Source organism: Dermacentor silvarum, chromosome 7, assembly GCF_013339745.2.
Source record: "Dermacentor silvarum isolate Dsil-2018 chromosome 7, BIME_Dsil_1.4, whole genome shotgun sequence".
Lineage (NCBI taxonomy): Eukaryota > Metazoa > Arthropoda > Arachnida > Ixodida > Ixodidae > Dermacentor > Dermacentor silvarum.
The window spans coordinates 41,596,000-41,612,187 of record NC_051160.1 but is presented as its reverse complement, the minus strand read 5'-3'; the positions used below and the strand labels follow the sequence as shown (position 1 = coordinate 41,612,187).

The following is a 16,188-nucleotide window of genomic DNA, read 5'->3' as shown; positions in this document are numbered from 1 at the left end:
ACCACCACTTTCCCTTACCTCATCATCTCTACACTTCCATAAAATATAACCATGCTTTCTGCGGAGTCATTTTCTGTCCCTTCACAAATTGTGACTAACGAAAATTTGTGACATATATATGGATATACTCCCAATTCTTGCTGTATACGTGTATCTCGTGCGTGCGTCCTCAAGCTATAAGTACCTGTTTAAAGGTTGGTGTCTGTTACGCACAAGAAAAGATTCAAATTGCTGTACCGCACCTGCAATGTATCCCTTTCGAAGGTCACGCAATGCAAAGGTTTAGGTCAATTGATTACTAACAATCTTAGACGGGCTAAACTCATTGACACGGCAACAGCAAATTCTAATCGTAAACAGTTTTTTTCTTCGAAGAGCCCATAACTTTCCACTCCCACCGTGCGACTTCTTGCCTTTAAATCTATCATATTAAAGCTATTAGACAGAACTTCAAGCATTACCTGAAAGAAATCATAAATCGTAATTTTTATTGCAAGTAATTAAACGACGTTATACAACTGGCATCACTCCTTTTCTGCCGGATAATTCGCAAGGCAAAAGAAAAAAAAATTGCGAGCTCCCTATAGCCCCCTTTCAAACGAAAAACAACACTTTAGAAATATTTTTTTTTCTGTTAACTGTCAATGATTGCAATGGCCTCAAATACATTAATGTCCTAAAACGTACAACAATACTTGTGTCACAGGTAGCATAACGAATGCTTGTTTTCTTTTTGTGCATGACACCGAATGAGGTTTTTTGTCTGTCTTTTTTACTCGTTTTAAGTTTCTGTATTCTGTACTTTTTAATTTGTTATACTTAAGCTATTGGATCCCATATATTTCCCGCCTTGCTAAAATTACCGATGGGAATTGCATTACAAATAAAGAAATAAATGAACAAACAAACAAATTATTACCGAATCCAGAAAGACTTTCAATATAATGTCAGGATTCACACCGCTTCACTACTGCTTAGATTTAATTAGGTTCGTCAATTTCAGCAGGTGTACTAAAGCAAATAATTAGGGAAGGCAAACATGTAGACTAGTGCAATTTATGTCCACCCCTTCGGACAATCAAGCAGAACAGGGCCAATTGGGTCCCACATGTCGTAGCTTCTCGGAATTCGCCCTTTCATACAAACATGGAGTCCCAATGGATCTATTTCAAGAGAAGCATTGTTTCCCTTCACTAATTATTCGCTTTATGACACCGGCTGAAGTTGATGAAGTTAATCGAATCGGAGTTGTAGTAAAGTGATGTGAATCCTGTGACTATATAGAACATGTACTTGAGAGAGCCCTAATGGGCCCTTCACCAGGTTTGGCCACGGAAATCATGCAGTTGTAGTGGGAAAATCTCACGTGGTTGATCCGGTCAGCAAAGTATTACACCGACGAACGCCGCGAAAGCAGTTAATTTGCGCGCTCATTTTCGTCAGTCTAGGCCCCGCGAGTCTTTTTTGAGGAAACAACAATAGGGCGTTTTAGCGTGCCCGGTATTCGGGTAACCGCAGACAGACTAGGCGTTTTACCGGAGGGGTGGAGGCGTAAACCTGAGTCACCTGGTGGCGCAGAGCTCAACCAGATAAACGCAGCTCATATTGCAGTAACCAAGTGTATTCTATTTCGCTGCTGGATGAAATTTTTGACAGTGGCGTAATTGTGTTGCTGCCGAAAATTTACACCCGCAGCAAAATAAAATACACTTGGTTACTGTAATATTAGCTATGTGTGTCTGGTTGAGCTCCGCACCACCAGGTGGCTGGCACTATGCAGGCCGCTCACGTTTACGCCTCCACCCACCGGTTGAACGCCCCGTCCGCCTGCGTTTACCCGGATACCGGACAAACTAAATCTGTATTAACTGGTCTATCGGGTCCGCCCAGTTAATTAAAGAAAACTGCGTTATCAAAAGATGTAACGGGCGCATGGTTGAAGACGTTGAGTGACTGCGCCGCTCATTCATTGAGTAATTCATTCAGGCAGATAACTTGAACAGTAGAACTCTATAGCAAGTCGTCGCAGTGAGTAAAATGTATGCTGGACCTCTCAGGGCCTGCGTCACGTTATACGTCAGATACGAAACAATTGTAAAAGAAAAAAAAAAGCAATAACGAGAGAACCAAGCTTCATTGCACTGTTTTTTGATCACCACTTTGTCCAGATTGTGGGCGACTTCCTAACTAAGCCTGGCCACCACTGCGCCTTGGGAGTAGGCCTGAATAAAGGATCGCTAGGTGAACAGATCCTGGACAAAGCCAAATTAGCCATCAAGTGAGTATACACTGCCGGAAATGAGTCGTATACTATACTGTTTTGAACTCGAGGTCGCAGGTTCGTTACCCGGCTGGGGCAGCCTCATTCAGAGCAAGCAAAAAAATATCTAGGGACTTTAATTCAGAAGGGGTCGCGGTATGCAAAAACGGTCTTCTATCATATTTTGGCCTTTTCGGACTCAGCGTCCAATGCCGTTGACAATCACGTTCATCCTTTAACAGCAAAGCTGTTTTTACTAGACCCTTGGCCGTCTGTCCAGCGTCACGCATGTCACGTGACCAGAAGAGGATGAGAGCCGCGCCGGGGGCGGGCAGGTCACATGACCAGCAGAGGAGGAGAGGCGTGCTAGGGGAGGAGCGACCAATGAGAGGCCACGCTGGGCACGAGGAGGAGAGGTGATAAGAGAAGGTGTTTCTCTGCGGTGCGCCCTTCAGAATAACGTGCAACGCGTAGAGCTCCTGCCACCGCGCGCGTTCGCGCCGAACGCGCGCGGTGTCTGTGACTGCAGCCGATTCTCCTGGCGGCGGCTCCGCAGCTTTCCACCAGGGAACTTGATACTCGTCGAGTAGCGTCGGAAGTCGCTGCCTCTTCTCGTCTCGCAACGTTTCAATATAAGTTGCTGTTGTAGATCTGTGTTTACTTCTGTTTACGCACTTCTATCAGGTGCAACACAAGCACATGTAACACTCGTAACACTCGGTGTAACCAACACAGCTTAGCTGTTCTACGATCCTCACAGAGTGGATGGGCCGACGATTTTTAGAGCGCAACTCTTACGTGTGGCGAGCATGGGCGTCGTTTTTTGTGATCTATCGAACGAGCTCAGCGAAAGATGAAAACGAACGTGGAGCGCAGCAGGGAAAGACGCGAGGAGGAAAGCGGAGAGGAGGGTGCAGCGGAACCATGAGGCGGAAAGCGGAGGACGGATGGCGAAAGCGTGAGAAGAAAAGCGTAGTGCGGCGACGAGGGCTACGCGATGGTGCCACAGTAGCGCGCGTCGTCTGGCAGATTTTTCGGCAGCAGCTGCTGTGAATCGCGCCCACACGGGACTCACGCGTTGGCCCCACGCTCTGGTTCTCGCGATCTCCAGATTAGCGAGGCACTCGCGCCACACTTCGCTCGGTTTGAAAAACCTGCCGCACGAGACCGATTGCCCGTGCCAGCCAATACATCGCAAAATGAAAACAAGAGCGGCGCTCAAATTTTGGGTTAGGCAGTATCGTAATCACGCTATTTTTTTCTAATTAGACCCGGAATGATTAGCTATAATGATCATGCCGCTGGTGGGATCTGAACCCACAACCTCCGCATTACGCGTGCTAAGCGCTTCGAATTGTGCTATGGCGGCGACAGCTGTTCCCTCGTCCATATTCTCGGGTATCTACGTGTGTGTACTACGTGTGTGTACGGTATTAAGCTTAAGGCCATCCAGAGGGCCCGAGACATGGCCGAGGAGTTTAACCTCCCCGTCCCGTCGTGAGAGTAGCCCACCGGTGTCATCCCCTAACGTAGGTCGAGCGCCGCCTCCGGATAATAATGAAGTTCTTTGCCTGCCTGCCTGTACGGTATTAAACCCTAGGAGTGTTGGCTAGCGCCACCCATGGCCATTCGGCGGTGAATGTCGGACATCATCTTCACCGATGGTATACCGACGGGGTCACGTTAGAACCTGAACTTTGCGAGCACACTACCGACCTATAAATTCTCGTATGCTGTACCTGAAAGTATCAAAGCTCCCGAAGTCGAGACCCTCTCTATTCTATGGACTATGTACAATGTTCGGTCTGCGGAAGGGAAAGAAACGTATATAGTAATAATTACTCCGGAGTGAATCATTACCGCATCATCATATCCCGCCATGCAACTTAAAGCTGTATTCACACGACAGAGCACATCGCAATTTGATCTGCTAGATATCGTATCACGTGGGCATACGTCACTCGTAACTGCAGCGCTCACTCGGTCCCCGCGAAATGGTTCATTAAACGGCGAAAAGTCAAATGACCGACCGTTCGCATTAGAAATGCACTGATGGCGAAACGCTTGCCAGCGACCATCGTCAGTCGAGTTAAAGGGTGTCTTCCAATTCTCGCCACTATTGGAGACAGTCTAGGTTGCCTAGCTTCGAGCCCACGTAATCGAACGCGCATCTGTGAGACTTTCTCTGCGAACGACGTGAAATCTTCACCGAGCCGATCCGGAGAATCGGAGTTTTTTTATTCCGGCCAAAGCGTCGGGGTACCCTACAAATAACTGCCCGACAGTTTACATCGACAGTTTACCATCGACAAAAACCGACAGTTTACATCGACGTGAAATAGTGAAAATAACGCCGCCCGCTCGGCAGCCGCCGTGTCCCGGAGCGAAGCTTCAGGAGGAACTTCTTGCTGCGCCCCCTCTTGGCGGCAACATGCAACGCATCAGCCCGCACCCTCCTCTGAGCCCACTACAAAACCTTATGGTACTCTGCAACAAGGGTAACCGAAATGTTATCACTGAGAGCTTTCCGCAAAGTTGTGTTGTTTAGAGATTGCAATAGGGGCAAGGTAAGTCACCTAACAGGGCGTTATTTACGTGCCGAAAGTGTTCGCAGTATTTTTTTATTGTGATAGCTGGCTGTTCGTTTCAGTTGAAACGCATATGTTTGCCTCTCTCTACACGCGCTACTTATGCGATGTCTTGATATCTTCAGAACAAGTACTCTAAGAAGTACTCTAAGAACCCCACTAAGAATATCAGGAGCGTCTTGTCGTTTGAAACTAATTTCTGTCGCCACGGTGCTTTTTTTTTCTTCTTCCAGACACTTCCCAAGTATAACTATTATCGTCATAAAAGTACACACGGACAAAGCCGTGTACTCTTTTCCGCTGTACACTGTTTCGCCAAACCCCGACCTGCTGAACCTGGCCAGCTTAGACTATCTGACAATGGTGAGCGAATTTGCAGTACACAGTGTAAACTAAGGTGGCCCGCTTCATTTCCATTATTTTTGCAATTACAATTATGTCGGCGGTTCATTACATGCTATACGTACGCTCCTATTAATTTGGGTTCATTTGCTGCTTGGCCCGAGCTATTCTGCATTGCGCCATCGCGCCTTATCACGAGAGATTCTTCGGTGGCTTAGCGTAACTCCACTTTCCTCATTTACCACGTGATCCTTTTATGCATATATAAATTATTTCCAGCGTAGATTTAATTACACCACATTTTTGTGTACCCCTCTTCCAGGTGGAATGCGCGCGACGGAAGATAGGGCGCTTACTCTCTGCTTTCTCCCCTTGCGCGCGCGAGATTTAGCCACCCTCGCACGCTTTCACTCGCACATACACCATATGGCCCGCGGCGACGATTTTATCTCCCTTGGAATTTATCAGGCTCATTCACACTCGGCAAACACGACACCGATTTTGGTCTGTCGACTGTTGGCGACAGCATTTCCCTTCCTTTAAACCGTGGGCCACAACGTTTTCAGTCCTGTAAACTGCTGTCACCAACAGTCGGCAAACCGAAATCGATGTCGTGTCGGCCTAGTGTGAATGAGCCTATACGGAACATCACAGCGACGGCGACTGTGATGGTAGAAATGCGCTAGGAGTGTTCATATAATTCCCATCGCCGTGATAATAAGCAATGGCTTGCTGCTGACGGAGCGCAGCTGACGCTATAAAACGCTATGAGAGTATACATGATTTCGTATTGTTTTTATTTATTTGTTTTCTCTCTCATTCCTCCGCCAGGCGGCGCTGGGCAAAAAAGTTAAAAAGCGTATGGAAGAACTGACCGACAATGGCCGGCGCTACGCCCTGTTCTCGTTCGCAATGTTCGCGCGCATGTATCAGATGGCGCAGAGCTGGAGTGACGCCGGCGACCGAATCACGAGCGCTAAAAATACCACAATCTTGGAATATCGGAGGGTGAGTGGGAAAGAAATGTCAATAGTAGGTCACGACATAGTATGTAAGGTGTTCTTTAGAATATACGGAATGGAGAAAATGATATTGGCTGCGGCAGATCACACAATTCCAACCCTTGAACTGGATTACTCGAAGAGGCAGACACCATTCTGCTTGAGCAATAAGTCAAAACAGATAATTAAATTAATAATAAAATCAGAGCTTATACAATTTCACGCCGCGCTTCGTGCACGCTGCACGTCGCGAGGCAAGCACTAGAATTTCAACTCGATATTTGGTGGCTCGCCCTCCCAACGAAACCTTGAAATCGTGCCTCCACAAGGCGAAGATGTCAGAAAGAGCCGTTCGCGCCCTGCTAACTTTGTTGCAAGTGAGCAAACTCGCATAGGGCTACAAACAGCACAAGAACAGGAAGTACTGCGGATTGGGCAAGTTGGTGCATCGTATTCGTGACTTCCTTTAGGGACGCTATAATGTGCAATAGGGTCATATAATGTGCAATAGGGTCATGAAATAAAACCAGTTGGAAGTTAGCGCTCACCCTGTCACCTGTCCCTTTTTTTCCCTTCATACTCAAACTGAGTTGCGCTAAAGGAAGTCACGAGCACAAGAACGGCACAAAGGACTAGGAGAACGGATGACACAGCGCACTCGCGTTCAAGTAATATTGTTGGCGCAGCGGCAATATATATAGGCATGGAAAAACAAAGTAAACTCATACACACACAAACACACTTGCACATCGAGAAGTTGCATTATACAATGTAGTTATTCTGATAAAGAATGTATTATAGTTACCCTGTTTAATTATGCTTGTTGCACACGTGCTGACGGTTGCCGTCGTAGAGCAGTTTAGAGTAGTCTAAATGCATTGTCTTCTTCCATGCACATCTTCAAATTTTCGTGCCAAAAATGTTTCCTCACACACCTGGTGCAGCGCTAACGGCAACACGCTCTTGTTGATCTATCGTACATCTTACAGCACAACGTACGCTGTACGCTATGTTTTACATCTTACAAAAAAAAGAAGAGTCGCAGTTTCGCCCGGAAGGCGAAGCATCGATTGCGATAGCAAATTAGTGGACAGCTAAATGACGTAAGGTGTGTAGCTTTAACGGCCATTTAAACACGGGAGCATAGGCATAGTAACGCAATGAACAAGCATGGTGTCATATGCGCACAAGCAAACATGAGCGCATCTCACTCGCTGACCACTGAAACTCGTTGTCAAAATGCTGGAGTGAGGAGGCGCACATGGCTGTCAAGGTGCAGCGGCCTGCGCAGGCGCGCACCGCCGCCGGCGCCGCCCGAAGTAGAACACCCCCCCCCCCTCCTCCTCCCTCCGCTCTCCCCGGAGCATTTTGCATGACGGAAGACGGCGCACTTCCTTTCGGTTTCCCTTTCTCGCGTGCGGGAGACCTAGACGCGATCGCCGGCTCACCCTCGCACGCTTTAACTCGCACAGACAGCATACGGCGCACGGCGATGATTTTATCGCCGTTGGACTTTATGCGGAACCTCACGGCGGCGGCGACGGCATAAATGCGCCTGGAGTGTCCACATAATTGCTATCGCTATAAAAATAGCGCAATCTACCCGACACAGAGAAGCAGGAACAGACCGGCCAAACGCTTTCGCATTTCACCCTCTTCAAAATGCGCCTGCTTCTGTGGCCGGGAACGGGCTTGCGACCTCGAGCTTAGCAGCCCAAAATCAATATGTAATGAGCTACCGTGACCGGTATTGCGGTTGCACTATCTCCTCGAAGTGTTTCCAGGCAATTCATTCATGTCACGGAGCACGAACAACATTGCAGGCAGTTCTGGACAAACACGATCACTAGTCTAGTCGAGAGCGACAGTTAAGAGCGCATCTTCTTTACTATACCTGACTCAACTAGTATTAAGCCAAGAGCAACACGAAAAAAGCAACAAAAGAAAGACTATCACATTTATTGCAGCCGTGCACGTTTCAGGCTTCTATGATGGCCGATTGTTTTCATAGAGAGACTACACAATGTTGGTATGATTTCTTTTACTCCCTCGGTTGCTCTTTCCAGGTATGCACATACAGCAAGATTAGTCCGGACCCCGAGGATGTTGGAGGCTCGTACGTCGCCAACGTGACCGCGAAGTTTCTGGCCCTTTTCGACACCAGCAAGAATGTAAAAGCCAAGGTGACCGTAGAATTTGTGTGGCTCGCATTCTTGCTGCAATAACAACAAACGGCCATTTTACAGCAAGCATTACTCTTCTTAAAAATACGGGTGGCAAATGAAGACTTGAGCAGTATTTCTGGCCTCCTATTCTTTCCGGCAACAGAGATATTTAGCGTAGTCCTCCACACATAGCAGGCAACGCTACAGAGACTACAAAGACTTCTCACTCTGCTGGCATTCGCCACCTCAAAATAATGCACCATGAATGACTGAAATATATTCGTATAGGCGTTGTGTGATTCTACGCTTGATTTAGAGAAAGCGTTTAGGTCGGAAGCTCCCATCTGAATTCATAAGAACGGACAACTCGTTTTTCCCGCGAACCGCTGCACCGAATTTGATGAGGTATGTTGCATATAAAAAAAATGACAATCTAGTGGCCTTTGGGAGCATATTTTTTATTTAGGACATGACATTTTATTCGCGTGATCTCCCTTTCGCGTGATCTCCGTTGTGATGCCGACCGGTGCTTCCTATGCGGACCGCAGCTGGTGGGCGGCTATGGAAGGTAGTAGTGGCGTGGCTACATGGGTTCATCTGAGGTGCATAATTTCCTACGTTGTCCATAGAAATTCGCTATAGTGATCTTCCTTGATAATTTTTGTACAGGCGTTCAAAACACATAACTGAACGATAAAGATGGGAATACGGCTGGAGCACGCAGGATCCTTCGTTACACAGCTAATTTCACTGTAGAGGCATTTTACAGCAAAGCTGTCTATGGCTAGGGCTCTATGCACTTGTCGTATCCGTCAAGAGATCTGCATGTGCAAAAACTCAGCTCTCAAACTTGATGCAAAATCGCTTCATTCCATGCAAAAGCTTATCCGTCTCATCACTTTGATATGCATTTTCAGTAGATTAGTTATCAATAGGCACCATTTTTAACATCAGTAGGCGTCGGAGGTAGATAATAAGGGTTTCTCAAAGATTTGCCGCTGTGCGACCCCGCGTTGGCCATCTGTACGCTCGCACCGCCCTCCCTTTGTCGTCGTTCCAAGCCCTTGCATGCTATAGTTTCCTTCCGCTCTCCCGGCGTGGCGGTCCCGTCGCGCGTGTCTAGTTTCCTCCGGCTCCCCGAGGTGTCGGCAGTCTTCCACGCGAATGTATGCCGCCGATCAACAGCACCGGCCGAAATAAAAGTGTATGTGCGTGTGTCTTCTTCGGCATGACCGCCGTCGCCGCTGAAGAGAAATGAAATTTGCTCATACATTTGATCTAAATTCTGAGTCACCTCTATGTCGTGTGCTAAACAGCTTCGCTGGTCATGCACCTAGCAGCAGTGGAATGGCGAGTGATTTTTGTAGGAGTGCTCCATTATTTAGCGCTAATTTTACGCCAGTCACGTTAAAAGGCTTCATATCTGATCGTTTACGCAGATCGCCGCTCGCAAAGCAGCCAAGTTTCCACCGAGTTCCGGTGGCATAATGGCGTATCGAGTGGACATGGACGACTACGACGACAGCTGCGGTGAGGGGGAGTTTCCACGAGTCAAAGTAATCAAAAGCGAGCTGCAAAAGTGACGAGGTGCTTGGCTCCCGACCTAGTGTGGCAGCTCCAAGATGTCGGCCACCACTCCAGCTCGCTTCGTTGTTGGCCAAGACGAAAAGACCACGCCTGAACTTTTTTAGCGTCGCGACGCAACCGAACAGAATATTTCGTTTATTGTGCTTACTGGTTCTTTCTTCTTTATAGATATATAACGTTTTCTTGTTGTTGTTTTTTTTACTGTACCGTCGTCTCTACTGTTGCAAAGTATTTCCTGATAGAGCACAATACATAGTTTTCGAATTGTGAGAATACAAAAAGTTTAAATAAAACCCAGAAGTGTGCGCAACATAAGGAGGAAAGAAACACGACTCCACAGCGGTTTACTTCGAAGAAAGACGATGCCTCCCTGGACGCATTAGTGCGCCATGTGGTTTATTTGGCAAAGAACCCTTTACCTACAATTACTGCTTGCTTTCTTTTTATAGTGCACTGCCTTCCGTGTACGCGTGCATTCTCCAGGATTCAGTGGCACACGTATTCGTAGAGCGTTTAATGCACATGCAGCATACGGCGCGTGGCGACAATTTTCCCGCCTTTAGACTCTATGCAGAACCTCACGGCAACGGTGACGCCGACAGCAGAAATCCGTTTGGAGTGTCCATATAATTGCTATCGCAATAGAATAAAGCCAGCACTATTTTCTTTCATCAGAGCACCACATTCACAAGTGCAATGTTCAAACTTACAAGTTCTTTGCTCGCTTGCGAGGAGACTTCACTTGCACAATAAAGGAACGTTCTCACTGCCCGAACCGCGAATAAAAATGCATTCGCGTCACCAAATAAAATTTTATGATACGGGCCGCAAACTCCTGAAAATCCACACGGCATCCAAGACGCACAAGATTGTCGCAAAAAGCACCGCGACTGCAGGGAAACACGCATGTATGCACACCGCCAAACCACGTGAACAGCCGCAGACAGTGCTTCGTCGCCCCGTCCGCGCCGGGCTGATCGAGCAAAGTGCGACAGCAGCGCCACGAGATGCGAGAATCGGTGGGAGGACCCCGCAGTCACTCAAGTTTGAAAGCTGAACCCACGGCGGTGGTAGAATAGGATAGGTGGCCAAACGGCGCCGCTCCGCCAATGCGCCGCGCATGGCGCGACGGCTCTCGAGTTGCCTCTACTTTGCCTAAGGTGGCAGCACGGGTAATCTGGGCTCGCTTCTCTGCTCCGCCGTACTTGAACGTACGTAGCCGGCGGGCGTCGCGAGCATTCAAACTGTATTATTGCGACAGCATTTATATGGACAATTCAACCGGATTTCTGCCGTCGCCGTCGCCGTGAGGTTCCGTATGAAGTCCAAGGGCGATAAAATCGTCGCTGCGCGCCGTATGCGCGAGTGAAAGCGCGCGGGGGACGCGCGCTATCCCGGAGAGCGAACGCACGGGGGAAAGCAAACGCGACCGTCGCGCGAAAGGCCATGGGGGTATGGGAGGAGGGAGAGAGGTGGGGCGACGCTGTGCTGCTTCACCAAATGCTCATCTTGCAACCGGGCGCAAGGGGAACTGGCCACTCAATCTCCCACGCGAAAGCAACAAAAGGGGGAAGGCATCGCGGGAGGTAGGGGGGGGGGGGCAGCTTCTCCTCTGCCAACTTCTTCTGCACAACTCCTCTGAACTTTGCCCGGCGGTGGCGGTCGCCCGCACCGTCTCTTATTTCCACACGGCTCTAACCTTTGTATGCGCTGTCCATTCGCCGCTCAGTTTACGTTGAAGCGATAGACCGCACGGACCTTTGTCCGCTGCCGAGGCTGCGCTTGCTGCTAGCGTTTTGACAGTCGTTGTCTGCGGTCATTCAGTGTGATCTATTCATGTTTGCTTGTGGGCGCTGACACACGCTTGTTAATTCAGTTAGTAAGCGAATGTGTCCAAGTTTATGCAGCCGATAAAGCTACTATCCCTACTCCGAATAACTCTCTACTAATTTGCTGTTGCACTTGATGCTTCGCCTTTCGGGCGAAACTGCGACATTTTTTTTAAATGCGAAGAATTTCTTGCCGGCCGCTCTGTCTGTTGTCCCGCGTCCCACACCTCCACAGCGCATGCGCGTCCCCTCCCCTCTCTCTCCTCTCCTACGCTCCTCCTTTCTCTCCTCTAGGAATCCAGTACAAAGCGGCGCCCGCGTCCCACACCCCCACAGCACATGCGCGTCCCCTCCCCCTCTCTCTTCTCTCCTCTAGGAATCCGGAGCGGCGCGCTCGACAGGTGGTGCGACAGCTGCATACTTCGCTGGGGGCGCCACGGTAGTTCCGCGGTATGAAAATGACGTAGCGCGCGCGCCTCATTCTCTCCTGTGCAGCGCCGCGATGAGCGCTCGGGCCGCGGCCGCGAAACCAACTCCCGCTCAAGCTGCATACTCCGCTGGGGGCGCCACGGTAGTTCCGCGGTATGAAAATGACGGAGCGCGCGCGCCTCATTCTCTCTCCTGTGCAGCGCCGCGATGAGCGCTCGGGCCGCGGCCGCGAAACCATCTCCCGCTCAAGCTGCATACTCCGCTGGGGGCGCCACGGTAGTTCCGCGGTATGAAAATGACGGAGCGCGCGCGCCTCATTCTCTCCTGTGCAGCGCCGCGATGAGCGCTCGGGCCGCTGCCGCGAAACCATCTCCCACTCAAGCTGCATACTCCGCTGGGGGCGCCACGGTAGTTCCGCGGTATGAAAATGACGGAGCGCGCGCGCCTCATTCTCTCCTGTGCAGCGCCGCGATGAGCGCTCGGGCCGCTGCCGCGAAACCATCACCCCGCGCAAGCTGCATACTCCGCTGGGGGCGCCACGGTAGTTCCGCGGTAGTGAAAATGACGGAGCGCGCGCGCCTCATTCTCTCTCCTGTGCAGCGCCGCGATGAGCGCTCGGGCCGCTGCCGCGAAACCATCTCCCGCTCAAGCTGCATACTCCGCTGGGGGCGCCACGGTAGTTCCGCGGTATGAAAATGACGGAGCGCGCGCGCCTCATTCTCTCTCCTGTGCAGCGCCGCGATGAGCGCTCGGGCCGCTGCCGCGAAACCATCTCCCGCTCAAGCTGCATACTCCGCTGGGGGCGCCACGGTAGTTCCGCGGTATGAAAATGACGGAGCGCGCGCGCCTCATTCTCTCTCCTGTGCAGCGCCGCGATGAGCGCTCGGGCCGCGGCCGCGAAACCATCTCCCGCTCAAGCTGCATACTCCGCTGGGGGCGCCACGGTAGTTCCGCGGTATGAAAATGACGGAGCGCGCGCGCCTCATTCTCTCTCCTGTGCAGCGCCGCGATGAGCGCTCGGGCCGCTGCCGCGAAACCATCTCCCGCTCAAGCTGCATACTCCGCTGTGGGCGCCACGGTAGTTCCGCGGTATGAAAATGACGGAGCGCGCGCGCCTCATTCTCTCTCCTGTGCAGCGCCGCGATGAGCGCTCGGGCCGCTGCCAGCGAAACCATCTCCCGCTCAAGCTGCATACTCCGCTGGGGGCGCCACGGTAGTTCCGCGGTATGAAAATGACGGAGCGCGCGCGCCTCATTCTCTCTCCTGTGCAGCGCCGCGATGAGCGCTCGGGCCGCTGCCGCGAAACCATCTCCCGCTCAAGCTGCGTTCCGCTGGGGGCGCCACGGTAGTTCCGCGGTATGAAAATGACGGAGCGAGCGCGCCTCATTCTCTCTCCTGTGCAGCACCGTGATGAGCGCTCGGGCCGCTGCCGCGAAACCATCTCCCGCTCAAGCTGCGTTCCGCTGGGGGCGCCACGGTAGTTCCGCGGTATGAAAATGACGGAGCGCGCGCGCCTCATTCTCTCTCCTGTGCAGCGCCGCGATGAGCGCTCGGGCCGCTGCCGCGAAACCATCTCCCGCTCAAGCTGCGTTCCGCTGGGGGCGCCACGGTAGTTCCGCGGTATGAAAATGACGGAGCGCGCGCGCCTCATTCTCTCTCCTGTGCAGCGCTGCGATGAGCGCTCGGGCCGCTGCCGCGAAACCATCTCCCGCTCAAGCTGCGTTCCGCTGGGGGCGCCACGGTAGTTCCGCGGTATGAAAATGACGGAGCGCGCGCGCCTCATTCTCTCTCCTGTGCAGCGCCGCGATGAGCGCTCGGGCCGCTGCCGCGAAACCATCTCCCGCTCAAGCTGCGTTCCGCTGGGGGCGCCACGGTAGTTCCGCGGTATGAAAATGACGGAGCGCGCGCGCCTCATTCTCTCTCCTGTGCAGCGCCTGCGATGAGCGCTCGGGCCGCTGCCGCGAAACCATCTCCCGCTCAAGCTGCGTTCCGCTGGGGGCGCCACGGTAGTTCCGCGGTATGAAAATGACGGAGCGCGCGCGCCTCATTCTCTCTCCTGTGCAGCGCCGCGATGAGCGCTCGGGCCGCTGCCGCGAAACCATCTCCCGCTCAAGCTGCGTTCCGCTGGGGGCGCCACGGTAGTTCCGCGGTATGAAAATGACGGAGCGCGCGCGCCTCATTCTCTCTCCTGTGCAGCGCCGCGATGAGCGCTCGGGCCGCTGCCGCGAAACCATCTCCCGCTCAAGCTGCGTTCCGCTGGGGGCGCCACGGTAGTTCCGCGGTATGAAAATGACGGAGCGCGCGCGCCTCATTCTCTCTCCTGTGCAGCGCTGCGATGAGCGCTCGGGCCGCTGCCGCGAAACCATCTCCCGCTCAAGCTGCGTTCCGCTGGGGGCGCCACGGTAGTTCCGCGGTATGAAAATGACGGAGCGCGCGCGCCTCATTCTCTCTCCTGTGCAGCACCGTGATGAGCGCTCGGGCCGCTGCCGCGAAACCATCTCCCGCTCAAGCTGCGTTCCGCTGGGGGCGCCACGGTAGTTCCGCGGTATGAAAATGACGGAGCGCGCGCGCCTCATTCTCTCTCCTGTGCAGCGCCGCGATGAGCGCTCGGGCCGCTGCCGCGAAACCATCTCCCGCTCAAGCTGCATACTCCGGTGGGGGCGCCACGGTAGTTACGCGGTATGAAAATGACGGAGCGCGCGCCTCATTCTCTCTCCTGTGCAGCGCCGCGATGAGCGCTCGGGCCGCTGCCGCGAAACCATCTCCCGCTCAAGCTGCATACTCCGGTGGGGGCGCCACGGTAGTTACGCGGTATGAAAATGACGGAGCGCGCGCCTCATTCTCTCTCCTGTGCAGCGCCGCGATGAGCGCTCGGGCCGCTGCCGCGAAACCATCTCCCGCTCAAGCTGCATACTCCGGTGGGGGCGCCACGGTAGTTACGCGGTATGAAAATGACGGAGCGCGCGCCTCATTCTCTCTCCTGTGCAGCGCCGCGATGAGCGCTCGGGCCGCTGCCGCGAAACCATCTCCCGCTCAAGCTGCATACTCCGGTGGGGGCGCCACGGTAGTTACGCGGTATGAAAATGACGGAGCGCGCGCCTCATTCTCTCTCCTGTGCAGCGCCGCGATGAGCGCTCGGGCCGCTAGCCGCGAAACCATCTCCCGCTCAAGCTGCATACTCCGGTGGGGGCGCCACGGTAGTTACGCGGTATGAAAATGACGGAGCGCGCGCCTCATTCTCTCTCCTGTGCAGCGCCGCGATGAGCGCTCGGGCCGCTGCCGCGAAACCATCTCCCGCTCAAGCTGCATACTCCGGTGGGGGCGCCACGGTAGTTACGCGGTATGAAAATGACGGAGCGCGCGCCTCATTCTCTCTCCTGTGCAGCGCCGCGATGAGCGCTCGGGCCGCTGCCGCGAAACCATCTCCCGCTCAAGCTGCATACTCCGGTGGGGGCGCCACGGTAGTTACGCGGTATGAAAATGACGGAGCGCGCGCCTCATTCTCTCTCCTGTGCAGCGCCGCGATGAGCGCTCGGGCCGCTGCCGCGAAACCATCTCCCGCTCAAGCTGCATACTCCGGTGGGGGCGCCACGGTAGTTACGCGGTATGAAAATGACGGAGCGCGCGCCTCATTCTCTCTCCTGTGCAGCGCCGCGATGAGCGCTCGGGCCGCTGCCGCGAAACCATCTCCCGCTCAAGCTGCATACTCCGGTGGGGGCGCCACGGTAGTTACGCGGTATGAAAATGACGGAGCGCGCGCCTCATTCTCTCTCCTGTGCAGCGCCGCGATGAGCGCTCGGGCCGCTGCCGCGAAACCATCTCCCGCTCAAGCTGCATACTCCGGTGGGGGCGCCACGGTAGTTACGCGGTATGAAAATGACGGAGCGCGCGCCTCATTCTCTCTCCTGTGCAGCGCCGCGATGAGCGCTCGGGCCGCTGCCGCGAAACCATCTCCCGCTCAAGCTGCATACTCCGGTGGGGGCGCCA

At 53.0% G+C, this 16,188-nt stretch overlaps 1 protein-coding gene across 1 annotated transcript in view; it reads left to right on the top strand.

Annotated features, from left to right (window-relative positions):
• Nucleotides 1-10,288, top strand: part of LOC125947102 (synapsin-2-like) — a 51,370-nt gene extending 41,082 nt beyond the window's left edge. Inside the window, exons 7-10 of the mRNA XM_049671450.1 lie at nucleotides 2,169-2,278; nucleotides 5,082-5,211; nucleotides 8,258-8,374; nucleotides 9,796-10,288. Of these exons, the coding sequence (XP_049527407.1) occupies nucleotides 2,169-2,278; nucleotides 5,082-5,211; nucleotides 8,258-8,374; nucleotides 9,796-9,939 (501 nt within the window). The 3' untranslated portion in view covers nucleotides 9,940-10,288. The remainder of the gene's footprint in view (nucleotides 1-2,168; nucleotides 2,279-5,081; nucleotides 5,212-8,257; nucleotides 8,375-9,795) is intronic.
• The last annotated feature ends 5,900 nt before the right edge of the window (nucleotides 10,289-16,188 follow it).